At 35.5% G+C, this 26,932-nt stretch overlaps 1 protein-coding gene across 4 annotated transcripts; it reads right to left on the bottom strand.

Annotated features, from left to right (window-relative positions):
* Positions 1 to 263: 263 nt before the first annotated feature.
* AP1S2 (adaptor related protein complex 1 subunit sigma 2) lies at positions 264 to 26,480 on the bottom strand. 4 transcript variants are annotated; one of them, XM_031445834.2, is made up of 5 exons: positions 26,345 to 26,479; positions 23,999 to 24,177; positions 17,964 to 18,072; positions 17,224 to 17,361; positions 264 to 1,816 (listed from the first exon to the last, which is right to left on the bottom strand). In XM_031445834.2, the coding sequence occupies exons 2-5, from the start codon at positions 24,175 to 24,177 to the stop codon at positions 1,769 to 1,771; spliced, it is 474 nt and encodes a 157-aa protein (XP_031301694.1). In that variant the 5' UTR covers positions 26,345 to 26,479; the 3' UTR covers positions 264 to 1,768. The 4 variants fall into 4 exon arrangements, with proteins under 4 accessions (XP_031301694.1, XP_031301695.1, XP_031301697.1 ...); XM_031445835.2 differs by lacking the exon at positions 264 to 1,816 and adding an exon at positions 3,222 to 5,966 and having other exon boundaries at positions 26,345 to 26,480; XM_031445837.2 differs by lacking the exon at positions 264 to 1,816 and adding an exon at positions 7,414 to 7,505 and having other exon boundaries at positions 26,345 to 26,475.
* Positions 26,481 to 26,932: the final 452 nt, after the last annotated feature.

The following is a 26,932-nucleotide window of genomic DNA, read 5'->3' as shown; positions in this document are numbered from 1 at the left end:
AAATCAGAGTATACTTAAAAAAAAAACTTATTTTAGTATGTAGAATTTCTATCTGTAGTTAATGGGCAGTCACTTAACTATCATGTTAACCAAAGTTTTGATTTGCTACTTATGTTAGGCCTTAGTTTGCAAATACCAGTTCATTTCAGCAAGTGTACTAGCACCTCCAGTTCATGGGGGAGACTCCAGTTGATTTGGAATACCTTTGATTACCTGGAGTAATTTAAGTTGCTCATTCATAGAGTAGAAAAGTCAACTGCATCAAGGTTTTAAAAGCGGCATTTATTGATTGATTGAAAATAAATGTGTAGATAAGTAGCATGGACTCCACATTATTTTTTAATGAGCTTGAAGTACACGAAGTTTCCTTCAATCTTCCACCATTTATCTTGTGTGTGCTTTTAACAATGGCCACATTCAAATGGAGGTGAATTTTCAACATTTTACTCAAAAAATTTTTTAGATTCTTCCTTTAGCTCTTTATAGTTTGACAAACTTGGAAAGAGACAGATAAAAACACACTGCAGTGGTGTACGTTGAACATTTATTATAACTAATTGGCGATGTCATAAGACAATGCTCACGTGGCCTGAATATTGGTCACAATCACAACAAAGCTTAATCCAGCCCAGCATACAAATGAAAGTGTAAACTGTGAAGACATGTTTACATATATAGAAGTATGTATAAAAGTGACACTGAAACAACTGTATAGCCTTAAAAAATATAGGGCCCACTAATGCCATTTTATCTCATTCAACTCAACTTTCGCATGAAAGGTGGTGTTTATGACTTCTGATAAGTAGACAGTGTCGTGGAAGGGAAGGAAGCTGCCCTAAAGTTTGCTCTATTTCTAAGTGGAGAGAAGCAATAGGGGAGCAAAATAAATTTGGCTATAACAAGCACCCTTGCTTTAAACAATGACTTATGCAACACTTTGTGAAGAGAATAACACACTTTTCATAAGAAACTGTTACTAAAAATCCCTGGTAAGTCAACATTTCTGTTTTATTTTGGGGGCATCAAAAATAATCCAACTAAGTGATAATCCAACTAAGTGACTAAATGATTATGACCACAAAAAATTTATCTCAGGAGTCAAATATTCCTTGGCCTTAAAAATAACATACTTACTATTATTGAAACAGCTGATCTCTGTTCCCTGTCCCAGGTTCAGAAGTCTTTTAAACAATTTTTAGTGTAAAACAGCATCATTCCATTTTAGTCTTTTGCGTATTCCCTTTGTTTTAAGTATTTAGTTTCTAATAAGGGTCTTTGGTATAAATTTATTTTTCTTTAAAGTTTCAACATACAGTGAAATTTTCCTTCATTTGATACGTGACATGTCAATTCCCTTTATTCTCATATATACTGAAATGCGGCACTGGTCTTTGGTTTCATAAAATCAGGTTTCACATAATTTAAGTTTCTTTTGCCAAAGACAGTAAGTAATAAATTGCCTGATCTTGTCATTTTCATAGATGCACATAATCAGATTAAGAGAAAGAGACCTATAAACTTTAAAACAGGAAGAAAAGTTACTTTTCTTTTTCTGCATTCATTCTAATTCCTATGTAAGTCCCTTGTTATCACTTGATTAACCAAAGTTCCCTTTAAAAAAAAATTGTGTAGGCCTGAATGAAGCAGCTTAGCAGAACAGTAATACTGACAAGACGTCATCTTACACCATTAGCTAACATGGACATGAAGGCAGTGATCATCTACAGTGTGTGAAATGCCACAAGAAGTCATCAACAGGGGAGGAGAGTTATGTCAGTCCGATTTCTTCAAGAACACTACGTGGGGTTTCAGCTTCCTGTGGAGGGAAAATGTGAGACTCTGGTAAGCAGATCCTGGGAGGGCTGAGAATGTGAAATCGACACGGAAGGCCATGCAAGTTTCACTGAAAAACGCTGAATGCAAGTAGTTCAGCCGTATGGCACTTTTACTATTGAGAGCTACTGTCTATTTAGCATTTTACGTCCCAAACATCAGAGACCACAGGAGGTTATTTTCAACATGCATTAAATACCTATTGATAACCTACCAACGTGCTAGGCTCCATTGCTGCTAACACAAAAAGCAGTCAAACTCACTGCAAACCCACTGGCAATTTAGGAAATCATTGCTACCAACATTTCTACAGGAAAGGTAAGTTATCTTACTGTTAAAATCCAAAAGCTCCCCTAAACAAAAAGCAGGGAAAACCTCCTAAGTTCTCCCCATTCTTCACATATTTTTATTTTCCATGCTTTTTTCTTTTTTCTTTTGAGTCACATGCATTTACAGAAATGTCTTCCTCTCTTGAGTTTTTACTCAGTTTTGGACTTAACTGTCCTCAGCAGCAAGGCTTCAGGAACTCCCCTTTCCAGAGCTCCCCAGAGCAAACAATGCCTTCCGTGGAAGCAATATTCAGAAAGAATGCTCTGGGACAAAAAGCACTTTTGTCCTATGTAACAATGAACACTCATTTTTAAATGTCAAAGAAGACTAAACAAAGCAGCCATACCAGAAAAAAAATTTTTTTAATTCCCAAACTAGCTAATTTTGTACATCACAAAATAAAAAAAGGACCAAATAGGTCAAATTTCAGGTATTACTAGCAACAAGTTTGTAATTAAAAGGCATACTAGATTTTGATAAAGGAAAACAATTTTGTATCTAATAACTTACTTTTGCATCCTAATTGTGGTGCAGCACAAAACAAGGAAAAGAAAAATTAATTAAACCATAAATCCATACATTAGATTTAACTGTATGTAAAGCACTACATGGAATGAACTTAATTGTTTAAACTCCATGGTCTGTTTCCTTATTTGGGAAACAAGGATCATAGTACTTACCTTCGTATGTAGAGACTAAGGGAAATAGGCTTAGAGCCTGATTCACAGAAAGTGCTAAAAAAAAAATTAGCTGATCCATTACACAACTGAAATCTTAAAGAAGGTATTTAGTCTTACTATAAATTAACTCTCTATATAAAGTCCATATGATCTTTTAGTATGTTTGTATATTAATGAAAAATGGGTAAAAGTTGCTTTGGTGAAAAAAGGTTATTTTTTATTAAGCATTCTTGCCCCCCTAAAGTGAACCTCAACCTAACCAGGCTACAAACCTAAATATATCCAGAGGACAAGAAAAGTTAAACATCACCATTACAATCTGCCAAATACAGAATGGAGGAAATTCTACAGTATGTATAGGTGACTCAGTTAAAAAAGAAAAAAAAAAAGGTAAGGGAGGGAAAAAGCAGAGGCGTTGTTAAAGATTAAGAGAAACTTAGAGACCAGATACAGTGTGAGCCTTGTTTGGAATCTGGTTCTAACAAACCGATTATAAAAATGCATTATTCAGACAATTAGAAAAAAACAAACCAAGAATAAGATATTAGGAATTACTGTCATTTTGCAGGGGGGGGTTGTGGCACTTATCTCTTAGGGATACAGACTGAAGTATCAAAGATGAAATGATAGGATGTCTAGGGCTTGCTCTAAAATACTCAGGCAAAAAAGGTGGAGTAGGGTGGGGTGGTGATTTATGAAACAACTGCAGTATTGAGTTGATGGTTGTTGAAACTGAGTGACTGAGGGTTCCTTATATTATTCTATTTGCATGTCTCAGAGTTTTCATAATATAGCTTGTAAAGAAAGTTTCATGGAAATGATGCAACACTCCCAAGAGTGATATAAGCCAATCTCTTTCATTTATGTTGAGCCTTAAACATTAAATATACTGCAAGACTGACATCTGAATCACACATATTAAAGGAGACAATTTAAAAATAACCATTTCCATTTAATGTTAAATAATTTTTAAAATGTCATACAACCTTTAATGTACCTATTAAAAGGATGCCTACATTGAATTCTATTGAGTTAATATTCTTAGCTTATCCATGCAAAAATGTCCCCCCATCCTATTCCCTGGAGCTGGTCAGATTTTCCCTATGTGCACTGACTGTCTGCAATCTTATATAGTATTTCTTGAAGAGAACCGTGTTGCTTATCAAATATGCATTATTTCAAAAATCTGTCCTTTCTAAAAGGCTTAGATTGAAAGTATCACTTACACATTTTATTCCTTTGAGACTTGCACAAATAGTACATTTGAATTTTTTTACCAATTGTATTTATAATATAAAATTAATTTTCCCATATTCACACTCAAACTGTAGCTCAAAATTACCTAGAAAAACTATTATATAAAGTAGTCAAATTTATAGAAACATAAAGTAAAAGGTGGTTACCAAAGGCTGAGGGGAGGGGAAGTAAGGAGTAGTTGTTTATAATGGGTACAGACTTTGTTTTGCAAGATGAAAAACTTCTGGAGATCTGTTGCACACCAATGTGAATATACTTAACATCACTGAATTGTACACTTAAAAATGCTTAAGCTAATAAATTTTGTTATTTTTTAACCACAACTTTTTAAAATTACCTGTAAAAACTAAACTATGAAATCTATTTTTTATCAAAAGGATAAAAAAGTCATTCACATGAGACAGTACATGCAATACTTTTATTTTAGACATGCAAGGAAAGCTATTTCAGAATCTACTAATTTAAAGCAAGCAGCTGTATACAGATAACAAAAGAAGCAACATTTTGTTACAGCTTGGCACATAGCATCCAAAGCAAACAGGCATGAGACAATGTATATTTATGCACCATTAAAACCAGATGAATGACAAGTTGAAGGGCTGGGGGAGGGGTAGAGGGAAAAAATGGAAATGAAGACCAATGTTTCCCAATGCTTTCAACGTATAATGCTAAATTTCTCATTTGATAGCCCATCCAGGTGCTTCAAATGTAATGCAGTACAGTGAGAATGGTAAGAATGGAAATAACTGATCTGCATACCTGCCTAATACACATTTTCACATGTCTTCTTTTAGTGGTAAACCAGTGTGAGCATCTGTTGAATTTACTGTTTAATGGTAGCTTACTTAACTCAGGCTTTAAGCTCTCTAGATATAAACAATGAATTATTTCATCCTTTCCCCTTTATAATAAAATATGTTGCATGTTTTATTAAAAGTATACACAAAAATGATCAATATTAAAAGTTTTAATATTCAGAAATATAAAACCATATTTAACAAATCATTAAGTATCTAAATGAAGGCAATTATAAAACCATAACTAATAAAATATTGGTATTTAAACAATATTAGAATTTGAACTATAGAAAATAAACTCCATATTAATACTCTGAAAGGGTTACTCACTATTGAATAGACTTTCCTGACATAGCTTTCTGATAGTTCTTAAAGAGACTGTTTGATACCGTTGTATATAGCACAAGTGTGATTCAATACATGTGGTATTACAAATTCCTTAAAAATTGTGAATGTTTTACATTAAATAGTGTATAATAGTACAGATTTTACTTTCTTGTATTATTTCCAAATACACTTTTATGTGATACATTAGAAAACAACAGCTCATACAGACTGTAATATAATCACCCTAAACATAGTACTGCCCCCTCAACATGTGAAGACCAAACCATGCTATACACTATGGCACTGCTTATTTTGACCTAGCATTTCAGCTATATTTTCTTTGGTAAATATTTTAATGACTGTTAGGTTTTCCTCTTACAAGATTAATCACAGATAGTTCATAAATGATGACATGTATGTGTTTTAGATGAAACATTACTCAAAAGTCATAGGTCATATTTTTTCAAGAAAAATTAAACCAGTTGTAAGCAGGAAAAAGTTGTATCAAGATCACATATAGAATGAAAATAAAATAGAAAAGAGGATAGAAACAGGAAAAATGTTACAATTGTAAAAGTACTGGTTCTGAAATGTTCTATTATTACTATATAAAGTAATCAGTCACCAAGCTGAGGATATTTTCTTTCATAAGCATATCAGCTCTCTATTTCCTCTGTGAAATTCTGCACACACGATGAGTAGTCATTTAGTACACAGGGACATTAAAATATTCATGACGTGGCTACAAAAGAAATGCATATATTCTTACACAGTATACAAACTGACACAGACACAATCAGATTTCTAGAATGTTTAGTACGCAGTAAAGAAAACTTAATTGAAACTTAGAAGTTTGTTTTTAGAATATTGGTTTATGGTACATTTAACTTTTAAATGATGCCCCAGAGTTCAGACTCATTTTTTATAACTTTACTGTATATAATGGTAACCAAAATGATGGCCTATGTCCTAGAAAATCCTAAAGTACTGTGTTTACTAATAAACTGAAAAGACTTTTCAGTGTAAATTATTTGGTCAATACTGAGTTAACTGAAAATCCAGTTAGAATACTCCTTCCCACCAGTGTTCAAGTTCATCAGCATTTTATTACACAAAGCAAAGGAATGTCAATCCCTTAATGAAAATCATTACATCCTAAGGTGACCATTAACTCTTTTACAGATCCTAAAGGAAAAAATGGAAGAGTAGTCACCCATTTAGTATTTTAAGTAGCAATGGAGGTTTTTAATGGTTCACTTAGTTAAGAAAAAAAAAATCTCAAGACTATACCTCTGTGACTAAGGATATTACTTTTTAAATAATCTTCATGACAGATTTTAAAGGATTCTCCAAATAGATGTTAAATGTCTATGTCTACAAATGTACCTAAAAAGATGTTTCTCACATCAACAAGGTAACCTGAAGTGAGATTTTAAACTGATCCTAGAGTGTACAGCAGAGATGAATTTCTAGGGACTCCAAGAACTCCCTGAAATTAGAGGTAAAATGATGTACAGATTTTCCTGAGAAGAGGGCCCATGGCCCTTCAGACTCTTAAAAGGATTATACCTTGCCAAAAGCCTTATGACTCAAAAAAGTTTAAAACTGCTTATTTGAGGGCTTATAAGATATCCTCATTTTAATATTTATTCAACTTGGCACTCTGAAATGTTAGGCTACAAAGCCATGTAAACTATTTCAATAAAATATGTAACAGATACTTATATAATAACCATTAAATACAAAAGTATCTGAGGAAAAAAAGCCAGTTAAATCTTAATCCTCAGATAATTCCTAAACAGTTTAAAGATAAAATTAATTGCCTTTCTTCCTCCACTTAGAATGTTGTGGAATGAAGCAGCAAGCTAAAATAGTATTAATAATAAATTAAACCCCTAAATGCTTCATTTTCATGAGGGAATTCTGTTTCTGTTCAATGGCATTAATAGTACTTTTTTTTTTGTCAATTAACTCTTAACCTATTTCAATATTCTCTATGTAAAAAAATAAATTATAAGCCCCAATGATAGATCATTATCAGAGCAAAATTCCCTATGAAAATATCAGTTAAATGAAATAACTGGAGACTATCCCTTGGGATTTAATGTAGTTAAACTTTTCAGGTAATGCTAAAATATAAGTAACAAACTTGACAAAATTATAATTACAAAATGAATATATGTCCTACTACATTTTGATGCATGTCAGTACTCCAGCACGTATTCTAGTACGCTTTCTTAGACCCAATGAAACTCTTGCTGTGATACATAGCCTCTGTTTTCTGGAGAGAGAACAAGAAAAGCTTAAATCTATCAAATAACCTTTCACCTAAATAATACCAGTACTTTGAGCCTTTATATTATTATACTATAGCTTTTCATCTTTTTGTTTTCCCTCTTAATTTTATACCACACCATGTAAAAACCAACCATGGAGAGCTTATGCCTACGCCATTAAAAGAAAAGAGAAAAGTAGTTTCCCAAATAGGGCTGAGTACACAGCAGTTCCTCCCCAGAGGTGACTGACTATAAAACGAAAGAGAACAAACAATTCTATAGGAGCAATTCTCAACTGTGACTTCCCCAGGCATTTCTGACAGACCTTTTACTACTTTCAGGAAAGAAAAGGATTGATAAACCAGCCAAACTATTCTTTACAGCAATGATCCTTATTACTGTACTTAAACAAGAAATTAGCATCCAATCAATTGTGAAGAATACTCTCCATAGGTAAAAAAAAATCCTCTTCCTTGGAAAAACATCCTTCAAGAAGAAAACAAACCCTAAAATGCACAAAAATAAATGTATTCTTTTACCACTTTTAAGTTGCTATAACATATTTAAAATAATTCCCCAGTTTAAACTGCTAGATTCTGAAAAAATTGTGCTATAAATGTCTTAATGGCCACTTAATATTAAGGTTGATTTTTTAGCTAAATGATAGATACACTCATAATTAACAAAGTTATTTTTTCTCTTATGTACAAGGAAAACATTATAGTAGATTAAATATAACTCCGGTATTCCACCAGTACATCTTATGAGTCATGGAATAATTATAGTAATTAAAAATTGGGGAGGGTGAGAGTAAGTCTGTTAAAATACACACAAAGGACCAGTGCAGAACTAGACCTACTGTCTTCTTTTACCTAGCAAATTGAGTTTAATGCACTGAAACGTCAGTGATTATGTGGGAATAAAGGCCAGAGTGAAAATAGTGAGAAAAAATTTTTAATCTGGTTGTATTACATGAATACAAACCACAAACTGCCCTTAGTACAGATTCTTTGAAGACTTATTTTCTGAATAAAGATTAGATATTATTTTCCATCTGAAATGGGCCTTCAGTCCTGGGCAAATCACTGATTTGCTCCCAGTTAAGTCAGTCTGTTCCAAACCCTCAACATTTTCAAGTTATCTACCCCTTCTTTCTCCTTAGTCCCCACAGCAGCTCTCCTCTAATGTAGATTCTCAAAGCCAAGAAAACAATTTTCAATTCTGCTCATCCAACTCATGAGGGGAAAAAAACAAAAACAAAAACAAAAAAAAACCACTACAGCACTAATCTGTTATCTCCTCATACAGAGGAAGAAAACCAATGCTTTTGATTCCATTTCTATTCACCCTCCCAATATACTTTCCCCTTTATTCTATTCCTGTTTTTCATCATGCTCTGCACTAGCTCCTTCTCTTTTAGTCTACATGCATGTTCAACTTTCCTCCATACTAAGAATAATCTTTTTCGATTCCCTAAAAAAAGGACCAGATGTAGTGGGAAGGTTAGGATAACAAACACAGCAGAGAGGAATTAAGTCACACCTGTTCCTAAACCGCCTACGTTCCTAGGAAAAGACAAACCTCATTGCCTTAAAAATTCCCACTCACTCTACTAGGCTGATGACTCAAAAGTAAACTGATCTGGTAAACTACAAAAAAACTGGTAAGCAAGCAATTACCTGAAGGTTTAAGTCTTGCTGAGATGAGAAAGGCTTAAATAGCATTAGTGGTACTGGATCCAAAATTGAAAACCTAGTCTCCTGATTTTCTCTTTCTAGTACACATTGTGGTCAAAGAAAAAAAATGTACATTTAATAAATATATGTAAGTGTAATTTGAAGTTACTGCTCTATTCCAGTTTTTCTTGTAAAGGGACTTCACTTGTTCTTTGCACTACAAAGTAATATCCATTGTCCTTCATGTTCTAATACAATGGTCCTCTTTATTGCCTCACTGAATTACTGTGGCAAAATCCTTCCTCTCAAGTCTGGAACCCTATTCCTTGAGCTAAAGACCAAAGGGCCACAGAGTATCCAAACTCACTAAGATCTATTTTTAGCAATGAATAAAAAGAAAAGAACTGAAGGAACTTTTATAAGGTGTCTTTTAGATGACAGGGCTCATGGTGTCTTATTCATGAGCACTTGTGAGACACTAGGAAAGTTGAGTTATTTTTTTACATTAAGTTAGCAGTGAATGGCAAGAACAATATGGTTGCTCCAGATGAGTGTCTAGAATGGCCTGAGGGCACACCAGTGCTTCAGTTTACCTGCTGAAACTTTCTTTTCAGCAAATTCTACTCTAGTTTCACCAAAAGGAGCAACACAATGTAGAATCTTCCACTGACACAGCATTTTATCATTTTAAAACATTTATAAATTTTAAAAAATTTATACTTCAAATACATGTTTTACACTTCTAGAAAATGGGGTAGGGGAAACCTCAAACATCTTCAGAGGTAACACCATTAAGTAAATGTCCTGCTCCTAGATCTTTTCTTACTTGATATACCTTGAGTATCTTTTTGTATCATTATACAGAAATTGACCTCATTTCTTTTATAGCCAGGTAACGGTTTCCTGTATGGCTATACTGGAATTTTCTTAACCTATTTCCCACTGATGGACATTTGGGTAAGTTCCAATAGCTTAACATTATCCTGAGCATGCATCTTGGTGCACCTGTACATTTCTAATGGACATAATTCCTTGAAGTATAACTAATGGGGCAAAAGGTGTACACATTTAACTGTGTACACCAAACTAATCCTCCAAAATGGAATACAATTTGAAGTGCCCATAAGCAGCAATTCTTTGCCAATCCAAGAAACAAACCAAAAAGAGGGTCTAACTGATACTTTAATTAATTTACATTCCCTTAATAAAAGGACCATTTGTTTTTTTCTGTCATCTGTGAACTACTTATTCATATCTACTGCTATCTTTTTCTGTTATGCTATTGAGCTGTTTCTATTACATTAGTCTTAAAAATAATAATGGGGATAACTTAACTATATCTTACAAAATCCTGCTCTAAAACCTGTTAGTGATGAAGTAGGACAAATAACTTTCTCTGGCAGTTAGTTTACTTTTTTAATAAAAAAGCAAGATAATTAAGTTAGCATTTCTAACTTTAGACTGTAATAGACTGTAAACAAATAGTTTTAGGCATATTTTAGAGTAATTGTATTTGCCCTGGTCTTCCATTTGGATCATACTTGAAATGTCCTAAATTTAATCAGCATTTTCCAAACATAAAAGATTTCTTGGAAATCACTGAATTTCAAATATTCAAACTCTGAATATCTTTATTAAGTAAATTCTTTAAGGTTAATAGGATACAAAAGAAAAACAAAAAAGGCTATATGTACAATGTAAAGTCTATATATACCAATTCTGGTCACTTAAACTATTCCTCTTAAGAAACCATCAAATTCCCAAGGCAGACAGGGAAATCAGCAGAAAATTCAAAAGTGTTTTGTCTGCAGGGTATGCTCAATTCTGTTTCCAGGCAAAAACTCAATTACCTTAATAGATGTTAACAGATTTGGTTTTTGTTAAGGAAATTAAATTATATAGTGATATCCCATAAGCTTTGCTGTGGGTTATCTCTGGTTACCGAGTAAAAGTAATTTGGGTGAATCACAGAGGTGATTTTTATAGCCACTTATGTGTTTTTGAACACGTGTCCTTGTTTCACAGTTTTTAGGTTTTTTTTCCCCCACCCTACTTTTGATTCATTTCCAGCTGGTCATTTATAATCTGGACTATATATTATATTGAAAAGATGTAGCAGTCCATAAATGTAAATGGAACCTATAAATGAAATCTTTACATATTTCAGTGTTAAATTAAACCTTTTCTGAACCTCAGCACTATTGATACTTGAGGCTGGATAATTTCTTATTCTGGGAGGGCAGTCCTGGGCACTGCTGGATGTTTAGCAGCATCCTTGATCTGTACTTACTAGATGCCAGCAGCCCCCCACGATTAGTTGTAACAATCAAAAATGTGTCCAGACACTGCCCAATGGCACCTGAGAAGGCACAACTGCCCCACCACTCACCCCATCTGAGAACTAGAGTTAATCTAATTGTAGCTGGTTGGTGAGTAAGATTACATTCTAATGTGCTTGCCTGTATTTGTTAATTTTTCTAGAATGGGAATTTTTATTTAAAAAAATAAAGACAACAGAGGAAACAATAAAAGAAAATAAAAAAGAATGTATCAGTAGGGGGAAAAAGAACTCAAACGCTGAAATTTTTCAGAAAGTATTTTTTAAAGAAAAAAATCACGTCAAATTACTTCAATGAAAAAAAAAAAATCACCACTAACAGCTAGGAATACACTCTGCAAGTCCCTGTGCAGGTCCCAAACCTAGGGCTCATGTAATTAATTTAGTAGATCAGGATCAGCATTGAAAAAAAAGGAGAAGAGAATACAAAATGTGAGATTGTAAAACAAGAAATAAAAGTATTTACTTAAAAAAAAATTTGGTTTGTTTATTTAACCATTGTGATATAAAAACATAATACTATGGCTTGTCGAATACTTTTGAAAATCAATTTAGTCACTGAATATTTTAAGTTACTTCAACTTTTCATTATTACAAATAGTCCAAAGTAGCAAGAGTTGGCTCAAAATGAATTAAAATTAAATCATAAGGGGGAAATCCTCAAAATTCTGAAAAGCAGACAAAGAGCTCAAAAAACACATAAACATACAGCAAAATGTTTACAACCTGAAAACCAGTGACCAAGGACTTGGCCAAATTGTTTCTTATTAAATGCAAAGTAAAAGGTAAGATTTATTCGGCCTTCTGTTTTATCTATATCTACCCTTCTATAATTTCCATCTCAAGTATTATTGTAACTAAACCTCACTTATCCAGAATTTGTTCTAGCAGATCCCAATCAATCTTACCTATAAAAATTAAAATATGCTGGCATAAATGACTATAGCCTTGTTAACTTTTAACCCAAGTGATAAGAAAATGGTTTAGACTTAAAGGTTTTAATATAAACAAAAAGGTTTAGACTTAAAGGTTTTAATATAAACAATGGTAATTACAAAGGAATTACAGGAGTTTGTCTTACTAAAGCAAATCCTAAGAGAATTTTTATCAAAATGCTTTTTGCTGTTAAATTTTATTGTACATATTTGAAACCATGTTTTAAAACAATGTAAAATATTCTTGAGTTTCACTAGCATGCCCCAAAATTCTTAATTAGCAAGATTCTAATTTAAAAAAACTTAAAACTTATTAAAAGGCATAATGTTATTAAATACTTCAATAAGTACTTAAAATAATTTTACGTTACAAGATTCATTTTTTAAAGAAATCGCTTTTTCTCCTAAGATTCTTACCTTTCCATTTTTATGTAGTTCAACAGATTTATTAATTATACTTCCACAAAGATGTTGTATAGTACTAAGATATATCATGCAGCCCCAGCACTAAAACAAATCAATTTTAGCAGCACTAATTCTCTGTAGAGCACCACTTTCTAGACAGGCAGATTAACAACTGTAAATCCAATAAATCTGTTCATGAAGTGGATCACCTCGAAGTAGAAGCAAATTCATGAGTGTAATGCTTGCTTTTGGTACCTCACTTATTTTTCATTTCTCAGATTACTTTAGTGAGGAACAATACCAACAGCAAACAAAGCTCAAAAGGAAAACCCCACAAATTTCAAAATGATGCTGTTAGTACAAAAAAAAAAGGTCGACACATCTCAAAGCGCTAATCAACACCATCATGCATCTACTGCTGAGGGTTAAAGCCCAACGCCCAGTATTTAACTATTTGATCTTCATGGATCAAGCAAGGACTTGAAATCATTTCACGTGCAACAGTCTATGCATAACACCCCATTTAATCCATGCCACAAAAATGGTAAATTTAGTAGTTACCAATAAATAAGTTGGGGATCAAAGGGACTAAAGCCTTAGACTGCTCTTTATCATAAGATATCCTCAGACAAACCTCCCCATTCTTCATTCTGGCTCTATAAAATTAAGGAGCAGAGAAAAACTGGTTAAGTACCTGACTTCACAAAGAAAATGTACTCTATATTTCCTTTGTCATTATGTTTATAAAATAAACCAAACTGTACCACTCCCCTGTGCCCTCCCCTCCCCTGCCAAAATCTAGCTTAAAATAGATATTTAATTGGTGGTGGGGAAAATGCACCCAGTATTGCAAAAAAAAAAAAAAAATCAATTTAGTAATCTCAGCATGTTGCACTTTAATAATTTAAGCATCACGTTAAGTACCAGTGGCATGTTAAGAAAACATGTTTTAAATTCCAACAGTCAAATGTTAGAAATTGGAATAATGGACTGATTTTTCTGGGCTTTACCTCCAAATCTAATTATGTATTCATACAACAGAATACCAAAAGGAATAAACATAGAGTTTGGTCTAGAAATGTCAAAACTGAAACCTCCTTTACCAAGTAATTAAGTAAAATAAAAAAGTTATCTTTATTAATCAGAGTATCTGATATTCTAGCAATATTTACTCAAATACACATTTATGTTACGTTCTCATTACTGACTATAAAATACTAGCAGAAAATCTACTTTATCCACTGACTGTTTACCCTGTTGGCCTATAAAATGAAGGACTACCTAAATAAACTACATGACGTTTATACAAATTGGATAAAAGGGAAATTTTAAAGAAATTTTTCTGAAGAAAATATACATTCTTAAGGATACAGATAAATATTTCACAAATTAAAAAAAGGACTAAAACCAAAATCACTTTGTAATTTGCATTCATCTTTAAGCCAAAAGATATTTTCATTATAAATTCAGTAATCTTTAGTGTTTGGAAATAATCAATTCAAGTAAAAGACCTGACACCAAATAGAAAAATAATCACAATATATGAAGAACTAGATTCAAATCAATCAATTAGGACTTCTACAAATCTAAGGCTGCATTTAGAGAAGTGTCTTTACAGCTATATCTACAATTTTGGAAGCAAAATCATTCCACGATGTACACTAAGTGAATATTATACCCTAAATTGTAAGACCAGAAAAGCTATTATAGATCCAGGCATTTTGATAAATCCAACAAGAAATAATTTGAAAATATTATTTATATTTATATATCTGATTAAAAATTCCAACTATTGATAATCTGGACAATGAAAATTTCCAACCTAAAAAGTAAAAGATGGCATCAGTCTTAGGAAACCTACTCTGTTCAGTATAAAAAAACGTCCAGGAGAATTATGAATTTCTTTACTGTATTACTGAGACATACAGAAGTTGGTATCTAAAACAGAATGTTTAAAATATGCATACCAAGAAAATACATGAATGTGGGGTAGGGTGGACAGAGCACAGTGGTTCAGATTTCATACAGCTCCAGAGTCTAGCGGATCTGGGTTTAGAATCCTGGTTTTGCCAGCTGCTACCTAAGACCTCACCAAGCCTCTACTTCATTTGTTAAAAAGGCTCTCATGACCCGCTTAATAAGCATTAGCTATCATCACAGTTCTTTTTGTTGTCATGGTGTCCAGACAAGTCTTTTTTGGCACTTTGTGGAATGCTTTTTCTCATCTTCTTCTACCATCTATTTCATGAACATAATATATTCAAATACTCTCCCAGAGATGTAAACTTGTATTATGTATCAACATATAAATGACTCTATTTTAGGAAACAAGCATCTTGTCATCCTGAATTTCCTGTGACAGTATGTTGGTGAATAATCTGAATAAACAGGTTAACTTGTTAACCTGAACAGAATAAGCTGAAGCTTAACTGTCCCGTAGACTTCAACTTGGCTTCATAAAGGCCTAACGTCACTCTAAATTCATAATGGACCAGTCACTTTCTGCCTTAAGACCTGAATAGCTAAAGTACGAGAAAGGATCCACTCAGACCACTGAACAGAAATTGTTTTAATGTAGTATCAACTTGGTTAATGTAAAGGTAGTCACAGATGAGAAACAGGGCCAAATAGCTCCCTTCCAAAGACAAGGAACTGTAATTAACAGTAGTCAGCTTTTTATTTTTTAAAACTAGGGTGAGATGGGGTAAAGAGAATTTTACATGAGACCATGGACATCCTATGCTTCTCTCTCCATTCCTACTTTCCCCAATTAAAGATATAAAAATACTACTTCAAAAAGGGAGACATTACTTCTTATTAAAATACTTTGATAGGTGAGATACACACACATTCACAAATAAACACGTAACTATAATAACTTTTTTAGCCCCTAGTATTAAATACTCAAAATATGCTATAATGTAAATTTAGCATATTTGTCATATTGTAGTCTATAGTGATTTTCCAGTAGAGTTTAAAAAACAATCCAGACACAAGGAGATATCAATGCCCTAAACATTACTTATATAGGCACCTTAACCACTGTTTTGGTAACTCAAGATCATTAAATGTACAATGCATTGTTTCATATTTAATATATGTTCCAGATAATGTCATCTCAACTTCAACAATTCCCACAACTGACCCAGTCAGTGACTGATGCAGAGGGATTACCAAGAGCTCCCCACTCTCCCAACTGAGGCCAACAGTTAAGAAGCTATAATGGAAAAAAAATTGCTGATTTAAAGCCTCCTTTAATAAATTATAATAAAAAAGACAATTACTCTCACAAAAACAGACTACATTTTTATACTGACTAGCTCCTTCTCCTCAACCTATAAACATTCAATTTGTTTCAAACCACAATTATGACTAAAGCATAATTCAACTTAGTACCTGAATTAAGGTATCATTAAGTTTTTAGGAAAACGTAGCCTTATGTATGAAATGTTTAACTTCAAGAAATGATGAAGGACTTGGAGGAAATACCAGAATATGATAGAATAGAATATAGTTCCATAATAATGAAATATAATGATCAAGGGAAGGAACAAATATGAAAAATTTCCGATTTGTGACCCTGGCTTTGACCTAATTTTTAGAAAAGTCTGATTAGTGAACAGTAAAATAAGGTGATAACTTTAAAGCCAATTTTACAATATGAGCTTGTAGTCGGCACACCTGTTATTACAGAGCATCAAATATACAATTAACCCAAGATAACTGTAGAAATTAGAAAGTGAATGGGGTTTATCAATGGTTCCTGTGATATCAAGGCAAGACAAGAATACAGTTGTTTGACAGAACATGGTTTGTTATTTAAGAAAAGCAAAGAAGTAGAAATACTTTTTAGTTAATTTTGCTAATGCAAAACTAGAGGATTCTACACAAAGTGTAACTGTAACACTATGATTTGCTTGGCTACATCTGCAAGTAATGGACATGAGGTGAAAATATGAACCAACATGGAATGAAAATGCCATAATCTCACAGTCAACTCCTGATCATCCACACTAATGAGAAAAGAGGTTATCTTAAGTAATTTGGAACAATGGACAGAAAGTTCTCAAATTACTGTTACTTTTCCCATCTTAATGTAGTCTGTCCTCTAAAGGTTTGGACTCTGATGTTTTGGGGTCCAAAAATGGGCCATCAATACAACAGACCATCTCCAAAGTAAATGATCCATCCACAGATAACTGAGTTGATGTGACTGACACATATTCCAATCAATAAATTGCACATGGACACTACATGCCAAGCATGCTTCAGAGTAATTTCTGAAACTGTAAGAATGAGAGAAGATGACTGAGACTTCCCTAGCAAGAGCAAAACATGCTAATGTTAGTCAAGAGAACGAGTAGCTTACCTCCTGCAGTAGATCAGCCTGCTCAATTGCTTTAAGGACATTTTTCTTGGATGTTTCCTGAACTTCCCCTCCCAAAAGAAACTCATCCAAAATAAAATAAGCCTTCTCAAAATTAAAGATGATATCAAGTTCACACACCTGAAAAGAAAAAAAAAATTAAAGCTGAAGAAAGCAAAAGATCATCAAGTAGTCAGTAAAATCTGACCAGAGTGAATCAATCTTAATTCTTCTAAAAATGGTAACCTTGCTAACTAACCATCATTGATTTAGTCAGCTTAATTTTCAAATCTCAAGTACTTGAAAACACAATGCCTACAAGCTAAAAAAGACCATACACCTTGCAAACTCCTAACATGGGCAACTGAATAATTTTCTACTCACAAAAACTAATCTTTTGAAATACATATTCCTGGGTAATGTGATTATAATTGCTAACCAAATCTAAATTCTATACTAAGCACTTAGAGTATACTTATCTTTGCAGTTGGGCTACTTCTATTTCACTACTTTAAACCTCATTCTCACCAGCATAATTAAATGAGTAGGTCTGTAGGGTCAAGCAATTCTGGCAGTTAACTGACTAGGCACACTAAGAAATATAGTCATTCCTTCCCTCTCCCACCTTTCTTTCAAATAGTCAGAATCCCCAAAACAATCAAATCAAATAATAAATTTGTTACAGAAAGGGTTTTAAAAAAAATACTACAGCATTCAATTTACTAAAGCAAAATACTACTCACACTGCCAAAATACTTGTCAAGTAATTCCACATAACGATGAATTATTTCCAGGGTAATTAGTTCATTGTCCTGATCCTCAATAGCACAGCAAAAATACAGACTGGCATATCTGTAACAAAAAACAATGTGGAAAAAAGTTTACCCTATAATCATGTTTTCTAAATATATTTTCATATCCTACTGTGAAAGACCCCATGCTTATACAATTTATTTCCTTTTTACAACAGTAGATTATTTTTCTCCTAGACTATAGAAGTAATAAATGCATAAAAAAGAAATTTTGAAAAGTACAGGCAAGCAAAAAAGATAAAAAGTAACCACATCATCCAGAAAGAGTAACTTACTTTGTTCTTCTTCCTTTCTGGCTCCTTTCTATGATGAATATTCTAACACATAGCTGACCTAAATTGTTCTTAAGTTTACTTAAAATGCACTGTGTGACTAATTCAAACTACAAATAAACAGGAAAGAAAATAAACTCTCCACCTGAAGGACTTATTGAAGACACTGTAAACGTGAAGTTAATGTTCTGAAAAGTTTTATTGAAGTGCAGTATACACAAAGAGAAGAACACAAGTCAAACGTACAGCTCAGTGACTTTTCAAAGTGAACCCACCTGTGTACCAACACCTGGATCAAGAAACAGAATTATTACTGAACCCCTGAAGCCCCTCCCCTAACCTCTCCAGGTCACAACCTCCCACCCCAAGTGTAACTACTATCTTGACTTCTAACAGCATAGAATTATTTTTAAAAAAAGGTTTACAGGATTGTGGAATAAACCCCAAGAGAAAAAACAGCAGTTCCAAGTTATCACAGAAGTTAGAGAAAAGACAGGGGAAACTGAGACTTGAGTCCTCAAATTTTCCAAATTCTACTCTGTTAAAGTTTATTTTCCCTTGAAGAAGGAATAAAGTTGGAAAACTCATATTCTCCTCCAAATTAGGATTCTAGCACATGGGACTCGGTTATACTTGATCCAAGGAAGCCTAAATTTATTAACATACAATCTTGAGGAATAAGGGACATGACCTAATCAAATCCTTGGAGGAGGATTAAAAGAGTATTTTCAAAAGGTTTAAATGTATTTAAGGCTTTTGAAAAGAAACAAAAAACCTAAAACACTGCAAACAAGTCTCAGTTGCCATTGTAATTTTCACTGAGGAGCATTTAAGTGATTTTCAGAAAACACAATGGACAATTACCACTAGCAGCATTAACGCAAAATAATATGCTAACACAGACACAATCCCAGTTTTGAAATTCAATGAATTCTGGCTCTTCAGTATCAGAATAACTAGTATTTTCATAACTCTATTAATTTCAACGTTATCAAAAACATTTCATCTTATTTGATCTTTCCAACAGTAAGCACTACCCATCATCCTTGATTATGGAAGAGGGAAAAAAAAAAAAAAGGCCCATGAGTACAGAGCCTGCCAAGTGGTTATACTGGGACAAGAAATCTGATCTTCGGACCTTAACTCCAGGCCTTTTCCCACTCTACCATTCCAACTCCCTTATCACACACATAAACTTTTGCCATGTCTATTCTACCTGACTTCTACATTCAGTAAGTTATTTTAAATGGTGGGTCTCCCGCAGTCTTAGAGAGAAGGTGTTCAAACGTGTTCATTTATTATCGTGAAGGACATAACAGGGCACCATCTCTAACTTTATTAACAAAGTGCTTCCTTTCTTTCCCAGCACTACCCTATGTTTTGTTTATGGTTCTAAAAGGCAATGGGATATTCCAACTCTCCATCTTCCCTAACCCATGCTCCTCAAATAAGACTTTTAAATTTGGGGAAGCTGATACAAATGACTCATAAATTATCTGAATTAAGAAAACTAAAGTTTAAAGGGACTGACATTAAAAAATGGTAAATAAAAACCAAATATGACTAGCTGACATGAACTGAGTGTTAAATAATCTAATTAGAAAGAATTTACTAATAGTCTGTGTCAGGTAAAATTCCTTTGACTGTTAATTTCAAGATTTCTTCAATGCTACTGTTAAGCAATCTAATACTTGCACCAAGCTCGCTCCTTCTTCACAGTACTGTCTCTTTACTTACAAATGAACAACACTTAAACGCTAGTCAAAGGTCCTAGATTGTATGAATCATTCAGAAACATTAATTTAAATATCATCGGTACTGATGTGCCTAAGCACCAACCGTAATATTTTAAAAACCCTGCAACACTATCTAAATGTTTGCTTTCACTTAGAATGGAAAAAGCTATCAAATTAAATGAAACCTTCATTGTAGGTGAACATCAAGTTATCAGTATTATAAGAAGGCACCTCTTTCTAGAAAGCTTAAGGAAGAAACAGAAGCAGGTAACATTGAGTCCCCACCCTGAGTAAGGCATTAAATGTTAGCTAAGGTCTTGGCATAATTTACCATTTTAAATTCTTATAAAAACCCTTCCAGAGAGATACTGTTATTATTTGCATTTACAGGAGACTCAGGCTTAACTGAGTAACCTTCCCAGGAACAAAGACTTGACTCCAGAGCCCAAGTTTTATATTAAAAACTATAGCCTAGAACTGTATTCAGTAAAGTAATCCTGCACCTGGCAAAAATTAAAACATATTCAAAGCAATATTTTGCGTGCTTTGAAGAGGGAGAGAAATAAGAATTGTTATACTGATTTAGTGAAAGATTACTAGGAGAACCTGAAGTGTACTCTCTATTTTTAGAACCAAGTGGTTTTTAAAAATTCAGTAATGAGCTCATTTTGTTTTCTTAGTGCATATTTGTAAGTCTAAATCTGAAGTAAAATTAATAATAGACCAGTAAGAAGAAAGGTATGTCTGGTTATTTTTAGCAGAGTAGATTAAGGCTTACTCTAATTACTGGCACTCAGAGAACATCTGAAAGTGCCTATTCTTATATTCAAAACACATGACTTCTCTCCAGTCAGCTAAATATCAGCTGACTGTGGGTGAGTGTAACCAAACTGCTCTCAATATTCCAATGGTATATGTCATTACAAATTCTTTTATTAGTAAAGAAAATCAATATAGTACTCTCAGACCTATTGAAAGCTAGTAATTTGTAGTTATATGTATTAAGACTGTAATCTATAACTTGCTACACAAAATAGGAATCAAAAAAGCATAGCATTTTCTGTCTTCATGGGATCTTCAAGAGCATTTATTTTAGAGATGAGGAAACAAAGGCAAAATGATTTGCTCAAAGTCACAAAACTAGCTAATGGCCCAGAGAAACAGAACTCAAGTCCCCAAGTTTTCAGTCTGTTTTTCCAGCTGTATTATCCTTACTCCCGCCCGTCACCTCTCCCTCCCCAAGATGGGTAACTGTAATGTGGAAGGCTCAGGGATGAAAAATGTGGATGAGACAATTTGAGGAAGGCAGACATAAAGATCACTTGCTGATACGAACAGCAAAAGTGCTAGTTCAGAATTTCTCAGGAGCTAAGTGGAAATTCTTTTGCTTAAAAGATCTTCTCTTCCAGCTGGACTAGAGGAAAAAAAATCACCGGCTCCTATCTACAAAAAATACGTCCTTAAGTTCTATAGATGAGGTTTTCAGTATGAAATTGGGGATGCATAGGAAAACTGATTACAAGTTCTAACTTTTGTATGTAAACTTTATCTAAGTAAAGCTTTTTTTTTTTTAGTGAACCTTTATTTATAGGAGCTGATGAAAGTGTAAGAGTCAGGTTAGATTACCCTTTATAGCCTTTAAAAGAAAAAGCAGCGGCCTGTCCAACATGAATGGGCTGAATGCTGTGAACAGGAACACCAACTAGCGCTTTCTTTCCTTCTGTTTAACAAGCCATTTCCTTCAGCTGCAGGAATCTTGATTCATGGGATCGATTCCCTTGCTGGTATTTTCCTCCTCCACACGAGGGACTCCTTCCCCTACCTAGAAATAAGCTTAGGTCTCGCAGGCCGTTTTTTTAACCCTGTCTCCCACTCCTGTCTATGGTGGTTATCACCTCTTCTGTCCTTCTTAGCAAAGCTCCCCCAAACAGTCTACACTTGCTGTTTTAATGTCTCCACTCACACTTTGCCCCCTTTCTTTGAGAATTCCATCTCTACTGAAATGTTCAGATAGGGTACTCTGTGAAATGCTCACTGTAAAATCTAATAGATTCTTCAGTTTAATTGAACTTTATGCAATATTTGGCACTGGTGACCTTACTTTTTAAACTCTCTCCCTTTCCCCAATGTGACTGACCCTATACTTATCCTCTCCCCCTCTGCCTGCTGCTTGAATGCTGGTGATCTAACAATTTATGCCTAATTTCCCCCCAGACTTCCATGCCTATACCCACCCTGAGAAATTAGGCATCTGCAAATGGAAGTCACATGGGCTCTTCAAAGTCAACTTTCTACTAGCTCACCATTTACCCCATCAGTTGAACCAGAAATGTGGGATCACCTCACTCCTCTCCTCCTTTCACTACCCTCACTGCTTTTAGCAGTGACCAAGTCTTATAAAACTTACTTTACAACAGCTCTTTCCACCTGCTGAGCCCACAGCAGAGGTCTTCCTTCAGGACCTCCTGACAATGCAGTCTCCTAACAGATCCCCAGGAGCCAGTCTCAGCCTGCCCTCCACCCATTTCCCAGTTACAGGATCTTTAAAGAAATGCAAATCTGCTTCTTTTCAATCTTTGCCTCCAGGGTTAAGATTTGAGTTCTGGCCCCTATGCCAGTTACTAGCATCAGATCTTGGACAAGACACTCCCCAGTTCTCCTTTGTTTGTTTGTTTCTAATAAAACTGAAGTTGATCAACAGAAGTGGTTTTCAAACTCAGGAATCATCTCCTAGACAGAGGGTGGAAGCCAAGTGAGTAGACATGCAGTCCTGACTTCACACTAGCACCTCCACTTTCACTGGTTTCATTTAAGGCTCTATCCTTGGGGTAAAAAGCTTAAAAAAAAAGTCACTTGACATCCCCCAGCTCTAAAATGCTGTGATTTTTCTCAGCAAATACAAAATCACCCAAAGATGACTAAATTCATTCTATTGTAAAGAGGAGTCTGGTATTTTAAAAATTCTAGATGTCCTATAGTCTTCATGACTTTCTCTGCCATCTTCCCCACAAACCCCACCCATACCAGAGTGGTTAAAGGAAAGCTGAGTTAAAACCCAGACTTCTCTTTGACTGTCCTTGCAGCCCATGCTGTTACTTCCCTGCAAACCCCCCAAAGGAGAGAATTTTTTATATGCAGAAACATTCTTATCTTAAATTCAGTAAATTATTCATACAGGAACAGGAGTGAGGAAGAAACAAAGTAATTCTATTTCTTTTAACCTGATTAGAACAGTCTTAAAAAATTTATTTTAAGGTATTAAAAAGTTTCAGATATCAATAAAGATGTATAACATTTTTTAAAAAGCTTACTGTTCAAAGCCAATCTATGAGTCATTTTGCAACATCAAAATTTTAAAAATCTGTTCTTGGCAAAATTATCTATCTACCAGATCTAATCACACCTCCGCCACAGTAACAAGTGTACTTCAAATTAATAAACACTACTAACGAACAGATCCTGTATATATCCAGTTTTTACACATCTATGATTGAAATGGTCTATGTATCCAAGCTGTTTATAAGCAAGTAAGAGATTCTACAAGTCAGATAAAAAGGCATTTCAAACATCAGTCATTACTTTACAGATTTGTGGGAAGATGTAGGGGGAGGTAAATGCTTATCTAAATTCGGAGAACTACTCACACAATTTAAAATACTGATCCTAGTTTCCCCTGCAAAGAAATGAATTCATTGAAAAAAAAAGGTGATTAAGCATGAATTATCATTTATGCCTTTAGTTATATAATTCGTTTAAAAAATTCCATGATTTTATTGTTGCAGCCTGGGTGAACAATCAAAACAGAAGTTATTTTAAAAATACAAAGCTTTACCTTAAGCTTATTTCATCTATAGTAATCATTATTTACAAATATCATCCTCAAAAGCCTGCAATTTCCACATTATAAATGATTTAACATTTGATTCTATTTCACCTTTCTGATAAATAAAAATTATACCTTTTGTAAACAATTTTCAGATCTCGCCATTCAAGAAAGCTGCACATTTTAGGTTTCCGTGCTAAAACGGTTTGAACAAGTTCTCTTGTGATCTTTTTCTTCTCTTTGTCTGATAATGGGACATACCATTTCTGCAGTCGAAGCTTTCCCTGACGACTAAAAAGCAACATAAACTGCATCTGTTAAGACAAATAGAACCAAGATTACAGGCAATACTTTGATTCAATAAAGTTAAGATTAAGATGACAAGTTGCATAGACAAGTCTTAGGGAACAGGGCATTTAGCTAACAAATGATGAGAAACCATCAATATTTCTATGCCAGTTAAAATACCAGGAAATTCTTGTAGAAAGATGTTCTCGCCAGATGTAAAACTCCCAACACGACCCTGTTCCATTTAAGTTTGGGGGGGGGGGGGAGCGCAGGGAACAGGCAAAAGTTTAAGTGAAAATTCTGAGGAAAAAGAAAGATAATTCTTGCAATTTAAGAAACTATTGTGCACCTGTGCTACAGGACTGTATATGCATCAAAAGAGAATTGTTAACATCTACTGGATTAGGTGCATTTCAAAGAAACAGATCTACTATTTTTCACCCTAAACAGAACACGCTGTTCTAGTTCCGAACCGAATTGCTTGTAGACAGACAGCTATCAGCTATCACTTAGAATGCTCTCTTCAGTGTATCCTTACATATTTCAAGCAAAACAAAAGATCTAAACTATTAACCAAAAAAGACTCACAAATGCACATTTTTCTTAATAAAAGCCTGATTTAAGTATCCCTTCTCATCTCACTTTTAAAAAATTCCAACATAAATATACACATAATAAAGTGAGTTAATATTACCAAAGAGAATATAAACCTTTAAAAAGCTGAAATAAGAGCTACACACATTCAGATATTACATGAAACGCTTCATTTAAAGCGATAAAAAACAGCATCTACAGCTGGAGTGGATGCTGAATTCTAGTGTATTTTACACAAACTATTTTGTATATATTTATTTGGAATCTGCAAATGTTGATTAGCCTACATGTTCAAATTTAAAGAAAGTTCTTTGTAATTCAATCGGTCTTCTCAACTGCAAACAGATAAGCATTGTTCCTCCAAAGGTAATTTAAAGGTAGAATTCAGATATATATATTTTTTCTTCTAACTAAGTTCCTTTAATAGTGTTACTGCAAGTAAGATTCCAGCCTGACTCTTAATATTCACCACACCATACTGAATTGGGGTGGGGGAATTTACACGATCAGTTTAGAATACAATGGGCCCTAAATCTCGCTAAGAAATTACCGTCGCCCTTTGTAATGATCCAAACGGGCATCAATAAGATATTTAGAAATTTACGATGCGACAATTTAACTTCATTAAAGTTAAAAGTGGCTTATTACACCTCACTTAAAACGCATCACTGGCACGAATTAAACGAATAATATTCATGATATCAAAGTGCCTCACACAGAAGTCCTGTTAAGGTAGCAGCATTCGAAGGGGACAGCAAGTAAAGCATCAACTAGATAACGTTCAATGCAAACCCGTTACCAGAACTTGGAAAAAAATAGACTCGTATTTCAGGATCTCGGTGACCAGGAGGGCTGGGGGTTTGCTTTCGAAAGGAGTATGGACTCAAGGCAGTCTGTAGCAGGGTCCTGTATCCGTGCCACCCCCCGCGCCCACATTGTAGGACGAATAAACAATTCACTCTCCTTAAAACAAATTATATATTAACATGGGACGATACGCGATCGCAAGGCACAAGTATTCCTTTCCTCTAGTTCAAAACCAATGAATGCTTCGATTTTGCTACAAATCACAGGGCACCTCAATTCCTCGAGATTGGTATTAAAAACAATGGGCTCGGCCGCGGAGCGGGCTCGGGGCCAGCGTTTCTCGGTCCAGCCGTCTCCGATGCCCCGCCACTGCCCCACGGGGCCGCACTTCATCACTGACCCAGCCCGGGCGAGGTGACAGTTAAGGAGCGGAGCAGACAATGGCAACCGTCGCGGCGCAGAGGGCGCCCAGGGTGCTCCGCCGCCGCCGCCCCCCGCCGCCAACCCCTCCCGCAAATACGCCGCAAAACTTGAGGTGATTCCCGAACCACAGGTGCCGCGGGGCCGCCGCAGCGTCCGAGACTGGCCTCCGCATCCCGAGGCGCGGCGCCGAGCGGAGAGGGGAACGGACGCGGAGAGAAGTGAGTTTTGGGGCGCCGTGCCCCAGTGGCGGGCCGGGCGGGCAAGCTCGGGGTGGGGTCGTCCGGGCGCTGGCGGGGCGGCGGAGAGCTCTCGCGACCCTCCCTCCCTGGTCCCCGTCCCCGGCGCCCCCACTCGCCTCCCGGGACTTACGGCGGCCGCGGGCCGCGAGCGCGGCGGGGCTTGGCCGGCGGCGGCGGCGGCTGAGGGCAAGCCCCTGTCGCTGAGCTGAGGAAGGGAAGCCGTGTTGCTGTGGGGAGGGGAGCCGGTTCGCGGAGGGAAGGCTTAGGCAGCGAGGGGAGGGCGAGCCGACAGACTCCGCCCTGGGGGCCGGACGAGGGAGGAGCCGGGGCTGCGGCGAGCAGAGGGGCGGGCTGGGCGGCGCGCTGGAAGCCGTGCGGTCGTCGCCAACGGCACCGCAGGCAGCTCAGGTGACCGCAGAATCCAAGGAAGCTGATTGGCCGCATCTCTACCGAGAAGGGTGGTCCGAGACCGGAAACCAGGCCACGTGAGCCGGAAGCGGCTTATGCCGGGGCCGGCGCGCCTGCGCACTCCTGCGCGTGCCTTAGGGACGCGAGCGCGGTTCTCCCAGCTATTTAGTGGTGAGATGGCATAGTTTCTCAGTGCCCTTTGTCGACCCTTCTGTGCGGGGCAGGGAAGGTCTGGACAGACAAGAGCCACGTTCGAGCTCCGATAACTGCGTGCCCCAAGAGGGTGGGACGGGACGGTGTGATTACCGGT

This window comes from Camelus dromedarius, chromosome X, assembly GCF_036321535.1.
Source record: "Camelus dromedarius isolate mCamDro1 chromosome X, mCamDro1.pat, whole genome shotgun sequence".
Taxonomy (NCBI): domain Eukaryota; kingdom Metazoa; phylum Chordata; class Mammalia; order Artiodactyla; family Camelidae; genus Camelus; species Camelus dromedarius.
Note: the sequence above shows the minus strand (reverse complement) of the source record. Positions and strands in the feature narration are given on the sequence as shown.